The 14,488-nt window shown below is 40.9% G+C and overlaps 2 protein-coding genes across 4 annotated transcripts in view; both read right to left on the reverse strand.

Annotated features, from left to right (window-relative positions):
• LOC145276871 (SPRY domain-containing protein 3-like) overlaps window positions 1–14,488 on the reverse strand; it is a 333,878-nt gene that overhangs the window by 245,995 nt on the left and 73,395 nt on the right. The gene's annotated exons all lie outside the window — the stretch shown is intronic.
• LOC145276600 (uncharacterized) lies at window positions 13,116–14,066 on the reverse strand. Its single transcript, XM_080127796.1, has one exon. The coding sequence runs from the start codon at window positions 14,064–14,066 to the stop codon at window positions 13,116–13,118; it is 951 nt and encodes a 316-aa protein (XP_079983922.1).

Consider the following 14,488-nt stretch of genomic DNA (forward strand, 5'->3'; position numbering starts at 1 on the left):
TTATTTTAAGTTATATGATAAAATTTACTTTTTATTTTAAGTTATATGATCATATTTCATTTTATTTTAAGTTATATTATCAAATTACATTTTTATTTGAAGTTATATTATCAAATTTCATTTTTATTTTATGTTATATTATAAAATTTCATTTTTATTTTAAGTCATATTATCAAATTTTATTTTATTTTAAGTTATATTATCAAATTTAATTTTAAGTTATATTATCAAATTACATTTTAATATTAAGTTATATTATCAAATTTACTTTTTATTTTAAGTCATATTATCAAATTACATTTTTATTTGAAGTTATATTATCAAATTTCATTTTTATTTTCAGTTATATTATCAAATTTCATTTTTATTTTAAGTTATATTATAAAATTACATTTTTATTTTAAGTTATATTATACAAATTTCATATTTATTTTAAGTTATATCATCCAATTGTATTCATATTTTAAGTTATATTATCAAATTTCACTCTTTTTTAGCTATATTATAAAATTCCATGCAGAACAGTACACTTTTGATATAACGTCATCTGTTCTCTGCAATAATTATTATGTGGACAATATGGCCACATCCAGTTGCCATCTTAATTCTTTCGATTCGATTTATCAGACAGTGTGTAATGGATTAAATGAGTCCGGTTTTGACAGTGTCGACTTGTCCACCTTCTCCTTGTTTCCTACACATGAGAAGGTGTTGGGATATTATTATTCCTCTCAAAGGGATTCTGTTAAACTTGCACCTACAGTGATGTCTGCCCTAAGCGTGGCATCCTCAGATTTCCAAGGTTTATGATCAGTTACCATCAAGATAAATTAGTGAACTTTTGAAGAATAACTTTTACTGGGATCAATCTTGCCAAAGTATTGAATGTTTTCTGTGAAATTTAGTTTCCTACAGGAAGACATTTTTACAGAATATTTATGTTTTTGCTATGCTTCCAAAGATATGTATGGATTTTCATTTTATACGAAGCAAGGGACTTAGTACCCCCTCCCCCCCTTAAAAGAAGACTCTTCTTAGCTTGGAGCTTATGGCAATCTAGCCTTAAAATTATTCCCAGTGTCTAAGGCCTTGAAGTCTGTCGATACCCAGTTTTACCTTCGGGTTTGGAATGGAAAAGGAACTGAAAGGAATCTTTTTGTTGCAAACTAAACGATGCAAGAAATATTAGAGACAAAGTAGATCTTGGAATCTCAATTCAAATATGTTCCTACTTGGGAAAACCATGCTGATCTTCTTACGAGAGATTTATCCTCTACGAAATTCAGAAAGGTATATGATCCATAGATAAATGCTATTGATTGGCTACATCAGTCCAATATAGACTAACCAATTGCTCCATTACTGTGTCATACTGTCACAAATAAAAACTTGTTTCCTGCATGTTTACTAATGATGTTTCCTAATAATGTTGAGAAAGAAACGTTTTGCCTTTTGATATTTCAAACTTCTCAGAAAACATGTTTGTTGATAAGTTTAAACATCAACAAACTGATAAACTGTTAATAAAGCAAAATTAATGCTTATTTCTTCTATGCAGAGAGAGGAATTCCCCTGTGAATTACAATATCTGAATAAACTGTTTGGAAGAAATATTTCACCTAGAGTTACTGCCCTTGGACTGTTTATTGACAAATGAAGGCTTGTTACTACTGACAGGATTCAGAATTCTGCTGGGAAAACATCATCATTTGATCGAACATGTGATCAAAGAAACACATTTGAATTGTTGCCATTTGTTCAACACTGGCGAAGTTGAGGTTGATGGGATTTTTTATTCCTTTGTGAAAGCAGTCAGTAAAAGGTGTTCTTCATCATCATATTGTTTGTAAAAAAATTCCTTACTCTTACATTATAGAGTGAATTTTATTCATCCTTTCCAGCAAGTAGGCGTTGATTTTACTGAATATTTTTGGATTAAGACTAATGAAAAAGATTCAAAAATATTTTGTTCTTTACAGGCATGAGTCCATTTGGAGTTGTGGCCAGATCGGAGTTGTTTCTTGTTTATTCTTGTTTATTTAGGATACTCACTCAGACAACACCAAAAGTTTTTTAGCCTTTCGTGAGTTATGTCTGAAGTTTAAATCTCTGACAAATTTGGATCAATTTCTATCACCCACATCACCATTCCTCTGTATTCTCCATAGCATGGGATGCCTTTTATTTTCTTTTACATGGAGGTCACCACATCAAGGCCCGGAAGCCATTCAGGGATAAGGGTTATTTCGTGTACAGTAATCAATGGGATAGTATCATAGTAATCATTAGTATTGGAGATCTGATAAAGCGTCTTACTTAAGGAATTTGTTTATGTTGGACTTGAAGACATCCAAGTTGTAGTCAGGTGAGAAACAGGCAAACGGAAGAGAGTTCCACAGGTGTGCACTTCTAAGAAAGAAGCTTTGTTCATGGAATCTACGTTTTGATTCAAGCACAGATAAAAAGTATGGAAAATTATTGACAGTGGTTTCAGCTAGACAGGTGTTTATTGCGAAAGATTGGAGCTCAGACGAGCACTTGCCACAGAAATAACGATAAAGCAGAAACAAACTCGCAACATCTCTTCTGTGAGAAACAGGTTGCAGGGAAGAAAAAAGGGCATCCCCACTAAGCCACAAAGTCTATTTTGTACTCTGTCAAGGCAGGATAGGCTGTTTTTAGCAGCTCCTACCCAGATGTGGCAGCAGTACTCCATCCTTGGACATACTTGGCTTTTATATAGATAAAGAATTGCATCAGTAATGAGATATCTTCTGGAGTGGTAGAAGGACCCCACCATTTTCTCAGTGACCTTGGCAACTTGATGTATGTGTTCCACTTCGGATCAGGAGTAAAGGTCAAACCGAGAAGCTTATCAAAACTGAGGATGAGAGCGTTGATAGGAGCTTGGTTTTAGATGCATTAAAAGTAATCAGCCACCTCTTCCCCATTGTACCACACGCTCAAGATCAGAGGAGAGAGAATTAGAGAGAACTTTGTCATTTACGGCCTTTGATGTTGCCATAGATGTCATTTACGGCCTTTGATGTCAGCATAAATGTCAACGAATGATTTAAGTATGTGTCTTGGGAGATCATTGATGTAGATCAGGAAGAGAGTTGGGCCCAGGATGGCCCACTGAGAGACTCCAGCATTAATACTGTGGGCCTCTGATTTCTGCCCACCAACCACTACTCTTATGAGCCTATCAGAGAGAAATGATTTAATAATTGAGAAAACATTTCCAGTTATACCATAGCTGGAAATTTTGTGAAGTAAGCCATTATGCCATACCTTATTGAAGGCCTTTGATATGTCAAGAGCAATTGCCCTAGAAAGGAAACCTTTGTCGAGAGATTCACTAATCCTATGAGATATAACCGTTAGCACATCTGCTGTAGATCTAGCAGAACGGAAACCAAATTGCATGTCAAGAAGGTTATTTCTGCTAAGGCGGTTGGCTATTTCTCTATTTAATATGGATTCCAGCAGCTTACTTATAACACACAGGAGGCTTATTGGTCTGTACTTGTAGAATCAAGAATGCGCTTACCTTCCCTCTCCACCATTATGGACCATTTAACTAATTTCAACAGATTTATTCAGTACCAATTAGTGGTATGCTAATTGCCATTGGACCAGCCTACAATTAGTCAGGGATGGTGGATTGTTCTATTTTGAGGCGCCTGATTGGCTAAACATGCCAGGAGGGGCAGGTGCCATTCTACAAATGCCAGCTGCTCTGGCATTCAGGGTTTTTTTACTGTTCTAGACTTCTGCCAGGAACTCTGTCAATTATCGCATCCATTCAGCACAACATCTTCATTGGATTAGCTGACTCACCCTAGCAATATTCTACATGGCGCTATGAACAATGGAACCTGAGGATTGGGAAGACTGGGATTACAGCTGAGTCTGCCAAAATCTATGCCACCACATTTGCGAGAGAAAGACTCACCACAGATCACCTACACATGATGGACAGATCCCTGTTAAAGGAATTAAGCATCACTACTATGGGTGAAGCAATGCGAATTCTCGAAAAAGCCAAGGACCCCCCCCCCTCACAGACAGCCTATGCTAAGGCACCAACCGCCAAACTCCCTCAGCTCCATTCCAACATGACACCCCAACAGTTTATGAAATTCTGAATCAATTGGGAGGTATTTACTAAAATTACTGACATGCAAAAACACCAAGCCAATATTCAATTGTACAATTGTGCAGATGAATCGGTCCAAAATGCAATCATAAACACTTACCTGAAATTTTTTACCACTGATCCAGACAGATTATTGAACACGATCGAGACCCTGGTAACCCAGAAAGCGAACCCAATGGTACACCGTATCACATTTGCATTAATGCCCTGACTGAGAGTGAATCAATCCAGCAGTACCTGGTTCGTCTCAGAGCAACAGCACTGGATTGTGACTTCTCTTGCCCCTGCTGCAGCTATGACCTATCCGACGTTTACATAAAAGACCAGCTAATAAGGAGAATAGCAAATGACGCACTCCAGACGGACCTACTGGCTAAAACCGGCTCACTGAAATCACTTGAGCAGAATATCTGCCATGCCGAGGCATTTTAGTCCGCACTACGGGACCAGACTACAATGAGCAACACGTTGGACATATCTGCCTTCCGGATGTCTACATATCGAAAACAGAGAAGCGTCGTGTCCCCACTAAAAGGAGCCCAGACTCGCGTTAGCCCCCCCTCAAATTGCAATTACAACAACGACTGATCGCCCACATTACATTTGATCAGGCAACAAACAAGTACTCGTCCACACCAATAGAGCAAGTTACCGAAATAAAGGCAACGGTAACCCCATTTTCACCCAATCCGGACCCAAGGAAGCGAAACAACATCCCTGAAAATAATAGCACCAACATGTTGATATTCCCTGACAGCGGTGCCACTATATGTCTGGGTGGCACAAGACACTTGAGACACATGGGCCTCACCATAGACAACCTGATCCCATCGAGGAAAGTTGTTTGAGCAGTCGGGGATTCCACTCTTGAATGTCAGGGTTGCTGGTGACGTTCAGTGTGGGGGGACACACAACCAAACAAGCCCTCTACATTTGTGAAAGGATAAAACGGCTTTATTTCAGCAAGGCGGCCTGCATTGATGTTGGGATATTACATAAGAAATTCCCAAACCCATCGATGGCTATGCAGTCGTTAGAAGTCGAAAATAAAGTGCAGGATACAGAAAACAGGATCAAACCCCTACCGACGCGTCCAGACAGTCTCCCTTTCCCTGCCACCGAAGCCAACATCGGCAAATTAAAAGACTGGCTGTTAGAATGTTTTGCGGACACTGCATTCAAGAAAAAAAAACGGTATTGGACGCCGTTGATGGATATCACTCAATCTTGTTGGACAAAGAATCTCAGCCACTGACAACTTTCATCACGGAATGGGGGAGGTTCATGTATCTCCGAACACCCCAGGGGTATCTAGAGTCTGGAGAAGCCTACACACGTAGATTTGACAAAATAATTGAGGATATCCCCCGCAAAATAAAGATCGTCGACGACACTCTACTTTACGACTCGGATATCAAGGAATCATTCCTACACACATTCGATTTCTTGCTACATTGTGCAAAGAATGGAATCGTCTTGAACAAAGACAAGTTTCAATTTTGCCAAGACGTTGTGCAATTTAGTGGCCTCCAAATTACACCCTCCGGGATAACCCCCTCGGAACCAATATTAGACGAAATATCCAACTTCCCAGTACCAAAAAACATCACTGACGCAAGATCCTGGTTGGTTCCTGATTGGCTAAACATGCCAGGAGGGGCAGGTGCCATTCAACAAATGCCAGCTGCTCTGGCATTCAGGGGTTTTTACTGTTCTAGACTTCTGCCAGGAACTAAACTCTGTCAATTATTGCATCCATTCAGCACAACATCTTCATTAGATTAGCAATATTCTACAGTACTGAGAAGGAGATAACTTCTTATCACCTGAATTCTTAAATACAGGGCAAACTGATGAGGTTTTCCAGGGTGTTGGAAAGCACTTCTCCTTAAGGTAATGCTTAAACAGTTTTGTAAGTATGGGGGCAAGTTCTGGTTGAAGCTTTTTCAACACTATAATTGGGATGCCGTCAGGGCCAGTTGCTTTACTGGAATCAAGGTTCTTGATTAGCTTGGCGACCTCACGCACAGATATTTGTATGTTACCTAGCGTGTTGTCTGTTATAGGAGGAAATATGGGGAGTTGATGGCCTTCATCGCATAGGGTAGAATTAGCTGCAAAGTTCTTGGCAAATAGTTTAGCCTTGTCTGATGCTGACGAGATGACCTCAGGTTCATTAATGATTGTTGGGATAGAACACATGCTTCTGTTCAGGATTCTCTTTGCTATTTGCCAAAGCTGGTGGGAACCAAGCCGCTGCTCAGCTACTTTGGATTTAACGGACTGAGCATATAGCTCTCTTGCTTTTTTTATTACTCTTTTACAGTGGCTGCTGGCAGTCCTGAAAGCAGCTTTAGTCTCAGTGCATCTATTATGTTGGTAGCTATGGAAAAACTTATTTCTGTGCCCAATGGCAGCAGCATATTCTGGGGAGAACCATGGCTGGCTGTTCGGTTTTTGTTGGAATTTTTTGGATGGTATGAATCGGTCTATGCCAACAATTAACCATTCGGTCAGGTCTGATATAACATCCTTTTTAAACATGGAATGCAGAAGTAGATCAGATATGAATGTACGGAAGCTATCCCGGTCAGCCATAGAGTATCGGTATATTGTACGGTGGAGAGGTACCTCTAAAGACTTATTACATTTCATTTTTATCTTAACTGATACTAGAGAGCGGTTGGAGGATCCCAGAGGAGATAGAATGGAACATGAACATAGCTCAGGGGAAGTTGTGAGAAAAAGGTCTAGAAGGCTTCCATACTGACTGGTAGTATCAGGCACACGGGTGGGTTCGTGAACAATCTAAGTGAGATTATAGGCAATGGCAAAATCATGATAGAACCTCCCCTCATCATCTGCCTTATTTGAATGGGTCAGCCATTCCACATTATGGACATTGAAGTCATCGCAAATGTGAATGTTAGCCAAAGGATGAGCAGACAGGATGTGGTCAATTTTCTCAGATATACTCTTAAAGATAGTAACCCCGCCGTTGTGGGGGCGATAGAGGGCAAATATAAATGTGGTAGTGTTAGCAAGTGCAACCCGGAAGCACATATAAGGTAAATTAGGGTCTTCTCTGGAGATATCCCTGCCACACGAAAAGCTGTCTTAAATGGAGGCACATATTATTCCATGCCCATAGCGATCTTGGGGGTCAGATTTAGATGTTAAGTTATAGTATCCTTTAATTATGTTGGAGAAGGAGACATGGTAGTAGGGGTCTACATTGGAGGATGGAATCTAGGTTTGTTCAAGTTTTTTTTCTGGAGATATTTCATGTTGAGGTTTTGGGATTTGTGGAACAGGTCGACAGACTTGGTTAGAGCAGGACAGAGAGGGAAAGTAAGAGAGAAAAGGACAGGAATTTTTTTTTTTGTTTTGGTAGCACATAAGGTAAAGCCGTAACAATTACCCACTTGTATAGCATCGAGAGGCCCCACCAGAAACTACTGCATGGTCCAGAATCCATTCACCAAATGGCAATTCAGCAGCCCCAGTACTTTGCACCTGCTGATAGGACAATCGCCTTAGTGGTTAATCCAAGGTTCGGGTCCCTGACTATCAGGCGGATAACGTCAGCCCAGATGAAACGTTTACCTCCAGCACTCTTACTAGTGACATGGCCGCAAGGATAGACATAGAAACAGAAAATTTCCGACATCTCAGGCTACTGTTCACGAAGTACTACTAACCTGGAAAGCAGCTTTTTCTTCACTCTTTGTCAGAAAAATCACTCATTGGAAATGAGAACCGAGGGACAAAGAAGGAGAAGCGAGAGTTACTGGAGCTGCCGATAAACACATCCACAGTGCATTATCTACTCTCCATTTAAAAAAAAAATGCAAAGGTAAAATAGGTAATTGTTAATATCTACTTCATATAAGTCCGTAGCTGCATTCCCAATTTAAGACAATATTTGAAAATAGACCCCCCCCCTCCCCCTATTAATGCGTGGATGTTTTTGGCTTTATCTGCCTCGAGTTAAAATGTTCAAGCTTCTAGCTTTACCTTATAATTAAAATACGATAATGGAACTTTTATCGATTTGTGAAGTTGGGTTATTTTGTATTAATTTAGATTTGAAGAACTCGTTTAAAAACTGGTTAAGAGTAATACTGTTTGGGTTACGTATTAAGTTAAAAATAATGCATACTGCAGAGAACAAGTCGCGTTAATAGTGCAAGTTTCAGTTTGGAAAATTCTCGTTTTCATGGGTGACTTTTTTTTCTTTTTTTTCGTTTTAAATATAAGAAAACAGTATTGGTTAATAATAGCATATTTGACAAAAAAAGATTAAAAAAAAACAAAACAAAACAAAAATCAAAACTACAAGATAAGTACAGTTAAAATGTTCAGAGTTTAAGTCAAAGCTGAAATAAGAAAAAAAAAATGTTTGCAATACGCAAATGTTAGCAATATTAAGACAAATAGATTTCATAGAAAAAATTGCTTAACTTAACTTTTGGTCTGGAGAGTTTGACCCTACCTTCCTGAGTTCATATCGTAAAAGAAGGAAAGACTAGCCGACCTAACTGATTTCAACCGATTACTTAAAGGATATGTTGGAGGATGGGGGGGGGTCATTTTGGTTGGGTTCTGCATTATTTATTTATTTATTTTTTATTTTTTTTTAAGTACATTGTCACCCCAAACAAGGCACATTGCCACTTTACTGTAGGGGGCTACTATCAAGGACATAAGTATCAGGGGTACTGTGTAGGGAGGAGTTGGGCAGCAAGATGTCGGTTCACGTTGCACTTGAACTTCTGCATGACAGTACAGTTGGGGAAGCAGTGACTTGGAAGGGAATTCCAAAGTCTAGCTGTTCTGGGGAAGAAACTACTGGGGTAGAACGCTTCTTACATCTAGGGATCTCTACTGTGAAGGGGTGGGATTTAGCTGTTTGTTGGGTTTGTCGGGGGTATTTATGTCAAGGGGGCATAAGTGCTTGCAGTTCGTCAGAGCATTCACCGTTAAAGTACTTGTAGAACAGGCAGAGAGATGCAACATTTCCTCGATGGTTTAGATGACAGTTCAGGACCTATCAGATTGGCGACTCTCTTTTGAACCTTGTCTAGCCCAAACATGACAACAATACTCCATACATGGGCGAATGGTGGCCTTACAGAGGTATAGGATACTTTCGGGCGTTAGTAGCTTCTTCGCAGCGGTCCTGGCAATACTCTCAATGTAATTGTTCCAACTCGTTTCCTGTGAATGTTAGGCCGAGGAGTTTAAAAGATGTACTTTCAGATAAAGAGTCATTGGCCATTGGTATTGGTGGTAGGGAAGGTTTCTTGTGATTATTGAAGGAAACAAGTTTAGTCTTGGCAGCATTGAATGTGACCATCCATTTATTACTTTTAATTCAACAATGCTTTTATTTTTGATTTATCTACCTCGAGTTAGAATGTTCTAGTTTCTAGCTTTACCTCATAATTAAAATGCGATAATGGAACTTTTATTGATTTATGAAGTCGGGTTATTTTGTATTAATTTAGATTTAAAGAACTCATTTAAAAACTGGTTAAGAGTAATACCGTTTGGGTTATGTTATACTGCAGAGAACAAGCTGCGTTAATAGTGCAAGTTTTAGTTTGGAAAATTCTCGTTTTCATGGGTGACTTTTTTTTTTCATTTTAAATATAAGCAAATAGTATTGGTTAATAATAGCATATTTGACAAAAAAGATTTTTAAAAAAAAAACTATAAGATAAGTACAATCACATTTCTTTCATTTAATTAATCGAATATTTGCTTTGACATTTTTAAATTGTCTGGGAAAGAATGATTCAAAAACTGTCAAGAAATGCTTAAAAAAGCTCATAGAAAGAAAAAAGTTAGATTACTTTGATTTCCTGATGATTCTCTCTGATGTACAAAGAGCAATTAATGACCGAACACAGAGTAGAAGGCTTTCTTACATCTAGGGATCTCTACGGTGTAGGGGTGGGACTTCCCTGCTTGTTGGGTTTATTGGGGATATTCTCGTCGAGGAGGTACAAGGGCTTGTAGTTCGTCAGAGTGTCCACCATTAAAATACTTGTAAAACAGACAGAGGAATGCAACATTTCGTCGATGGATCAGGGGCTGAAGATTAGATGAAAGTTCAAGATTTATCAGCTTGGCGACTCTATCAGCTTGGCGACATGTCAGTACAGTTGAAGAAGCAGGAACCCGGAAAGGGAGTTCTAAGTCTAGCAGTTCTGGGGAAGAAGCTTTCTTACATCTAGAGATCTCTATTGTGTAGAGGTGGGACTTCCCTGCTTGTTGGGTTTGTTGGGAGTATTTTTGTTGAGGGGGTACTTGTCAAAGCGTCCACCATTAAAATACTTACAAAACAAGTAGAGGGATGCAACATTTCATCGATGAGACGAGGGGCTGAAGCTTAGATGAAAGTTCAGGACCTATCAGGTTGGAGACTCTTTTGAACCCTGTCCAGGAACGAGAGACTAGTAGCAGATGCACCAGCCCAATACATGGACGAATGGTGATTTGTAGAGGTACAGGATAATTTCAGACATAAGTAACTTTATAGCACGGTAAAGAGAGCCCACATTCTTTGCAGCAGCCTTGGCAATGATCTCGATGTATCTATTTCAACTCATGTTCTCTGTGAACGTTAAGCCAAGGAGTTTGAAGGAAGTACTTTCAGGTAACGTATCTTTAGCCATAACTATTGGTGGTTGATAAGGTTTCATCTAATTATTAAAGGAAACGAGCTTAGTCTTGGTAACGTTGAACGTTACCATCCATTTCTGACCCCATTCCACTACAGCCTGAAGGTCTTCTAGGATTTCTGCCATTACATTAGATATGTGCTCATTAGTTTTCCCCACATGCCTGCTATAGAGCATGGTGTCATTGCCAAATATACCCATCTCAGAGACAATTTTATCAGGTAACTCATTTATGAATATCAGAAATAATAAAGGACCAAGAAGCGGTCCCTGAGGTACACCCGCATTTATATCATATTGTTTGGACATACACCCATCGAGAACAACCTGGATTCTTCTCTCATTTAAAAAGGATTTAATTATGTTAAGTATTTGTCCAGTAATACCATAGGATTTTATTTTCATGAGAAGACTATCGTGACATACTCTGTCAAAAGCCTTAGATATATCTAGGGCTACTGGCCTCCATTCCTCTGCCTTATCCAGTGATTGGCATAAACGTTCAGAGATTACAATTAAAATATCTGCAGTAGAACAAGCTTGCCTAAATCCATATTGGTGGTCAGACAGAAGTTTAGCAGCTGTAAAGTGGTGGACTAGAGCTTGATTAATTATGGACTCAAATATTTTGGTGAAAAGAGAGAGGAGGCTAATTGGGTGAGAATTTAAGTGGTCAGTTCTTTCGCCAGAGTTTTTGTAAACAGAAGCAGTTTTTCAGCAGTCAGGAAAGCAAGATTCATTAAGGCATTTGTTAAAGAGTTTAGAGAGAATTGGAGCAACCTCAATGGAGAATTTTTTTTAATAGCATAGCCGAATGAGATCAGGTCCACATGCTTTTGAGGTGTCTAAGTTTTTTATGATATTATGTACTTGAGAAGGTGATTTTCAGATCATTTATTGCCCATTATTTACTTACTTACTTGTACTTGAAACGACATTCACCCTGGAGGAGTTGAGTCGGCTTCATGAAGATGCACATCTCGTACCACTGCGGCCCAAGCCCGGCGATCGGAGGCAAGATCCCGAGTGAGCAATAGCCAGTCACGTCTCCAATGAGACAGGCCATAGATGAGCGGGCCTGAAATAAGCTCAGCGTCGGCTTTGATAGTCCCGAGCCACGTTCTTAGCTGGCCACCGACACGTTTTTTCCAGCTGGGTAGAGGACATGAAGAGATAGCCTCGTGGATAAAGACCCCCGCATCACAGCGAGAGGCATGGCCGAACCATCGAAGGCGTCGGGCCCGCAGTAGGTCAGTAATTGCCTGGAGATTGCAGCGACGCCGGACTTCTTTGTTGGCGACGAAATCCAAGGGACGGACATGTAGAATGCGGCGGAGATTGTAGTGGTCGAAAACTTCTACGCGTCGCAGATCCGCTTTCCGTATGGGCCTGGTCTCACATCCATACAAAAATATTGAGCGGACAAGGGCCTGGTAGATTCGTATTTTTTTCCTCAGACGTATTTCAGGCCGTGACCATAATCGCCTTTGGAGTCGACAAAAGGCAGCTCGTGCGGCATTAATGCGCACTTCAATCTCATTCATGCCTTGACCGGTACCAATGAACGTGCAGCCCAGGTATTTGAAGCTATCCGTCTCCTCGAGGGTTTCCCCCGTTGAGAGTGACGGAGGACCTTTCTGCTTGGGGGATGCCAGCCGATAGAATCTTCGACTTGCTGGCATTGATTCTCATGCCGATGGCAGCTGCCTTCTCCTGGATTCGGTTCAGCACCGTCTGTATATCTCTGTAGCTCTCCCTGAGAACCGCAATATCGTCCGCGTAGTCCAAATCGGTAAGATGAAAGTTACGCCCCACCACGACGCCAGGATATCCAGGCAGCGCCTGCTCCATGATCCAATCAATAGCGTAATTGAAAAGGGTAGGCGAGAGCGCGCATCCCTGGCGGACACCACTGTTGACATTGAAGAAAGAGGAGTCCTGGCCATAACAGCGGACACGTGTGCGAGTCCGATGGTAGTAGGCCTTGATCAAGTTGAGTAGCTTCGGGGGGATACCATCTGCTTCCATCACTCTCCACAGGGTACCGCGGTCGACCGAGTCAAAAGCGGCAGCAAAGTCGATAAAGCATACGATTGTACACTGTTGGTAGCACCAGCGCTGTTCCAAGGCTCGCCTCAGCGTGAATATTTGGTCGACACATCCACGGCCAGGTCGGAATCCGCATTGGTTAGGTCAAGTCCTTCTGTCCCTTTCTTATTGAAACCGTCTCAGAATGAGGATAGTGAAGACTTTGGCAGCGACATCTATAAGGCTGTTGCCTCTGTAGTTACTACATGTCCGTTTGTCACCCTTCTTAAAAAAGGAAGAAGGATGGCGTCACTCCAATCTTGGGGAATCTCCCCACTATTCCAAATCTCAGAAATCAGCTGGTGTAGGCGAGGGGTTAATTCATCGATTCCGGTCTTGTAGACCTCAGCCGGGATTCCGTCCTCGCCTGGAGCTTTGTTATTCTTCAACTTGGCAATGACGGCTCTGATTTCTTCATGGCTGGGGGTATCCGACGAGCAATCGTAGAGATCTGCAGCGGTGGGGGTGTTTTGACCTGGTATTGTAGGTGGAGGCTGGTGGTTCAGGAGTTCACGGAAGTGCTCGTGCCACCGATCCAATCGTGCGTTTAGCTCAGTAATGATTTCACCTCCACTGTTGTGGATGGATTCGCTCACGGATGACCTCGTCTGTGTGCTGGACTTCCATAGTTGATATAACTTGCGGGAGTCCCCTACCGAGGCCGCACATTCCATGTCAGTTGCGATATTGTGCCAGTAGACATTGTGGTCGTTGCGGGCAGAGTGCGTTGTTTCTCGGCGAAGGCGACGATAGTTGGCATCTCCGTTGAGTCTGGCATGTTTAGCCTCCTCACCCAATTTCACCGTTCGACTTGAGATCCAGTCCTTTTGACGACGCTTTGTGAAACCTACGGTGTTGGCCGCTGCTTCAGTGACGTCCTTTTTGAGTGCTTTCCATATATCTTCCACCGATTCTTCTGGTTGTAAACCATTGAATCGGTTGCGTAGGTCCAGTCGAAACTGAGTCGCAGTGTCGTCCACTTTCAGCTTCGTGATATCAAGACGTTTTTGACGGGAAACGTGTTTGTTGGCCTTCAGTCGCATTGTGAGCTTGGCTCTAACAAGGACATGATCCGATCCATGGGTATTTCCTGTTTCAGCACCTCTGTAGGCGCGGCAGTCACGCATATTACTTACCCAGCGTTTGCGTATCAAAATATAGTCTATCTGGTTCACCGTGACACCGTCATTCGAGTACCACGTCACCAGATGATTTGGATTTGCCCATTATTTACTACACTATTATCGCTTTTCCAGAAATCACGAGTTCCTAATTTCTGCATTTCAATGCATTTCCTGGTGGTTTCAGTATATTCATTCTTAACTGTCACTAATTATTTCTTACAATTACTTCTAGCTTCTATAAACTTTTGTCTGTTTGTACAGAACTTATGGCGGATAAATCTATGGTATGCATGTTGCCTCTGAGCAATGGCAGCTGCGCAAATAGAAGTAAACCATTGGGGAGAGTGGGATTTGCTATAGAATTCCGTGTAGGAACATGTGCTTCAATTGCTGCTTTGAACCATTCAGTAGTCTCATTTACGCAC

This window comes from Euprymna scolopes, chromosome 5 (genome assembly GCF_053919585.1).
Source record: "Euprymna scolopes isolate OS-2025 chromosome 5, ASM5391958v1, whole genome shotgun sequence".
NCBI classification, from domain to species: domain Eukaryota; kingdom Metazoa; phylum Mollusca; class Cephalopoda; order Sepiida; family Sepiolidae; genus Euprymna; species Euprymna scolopes.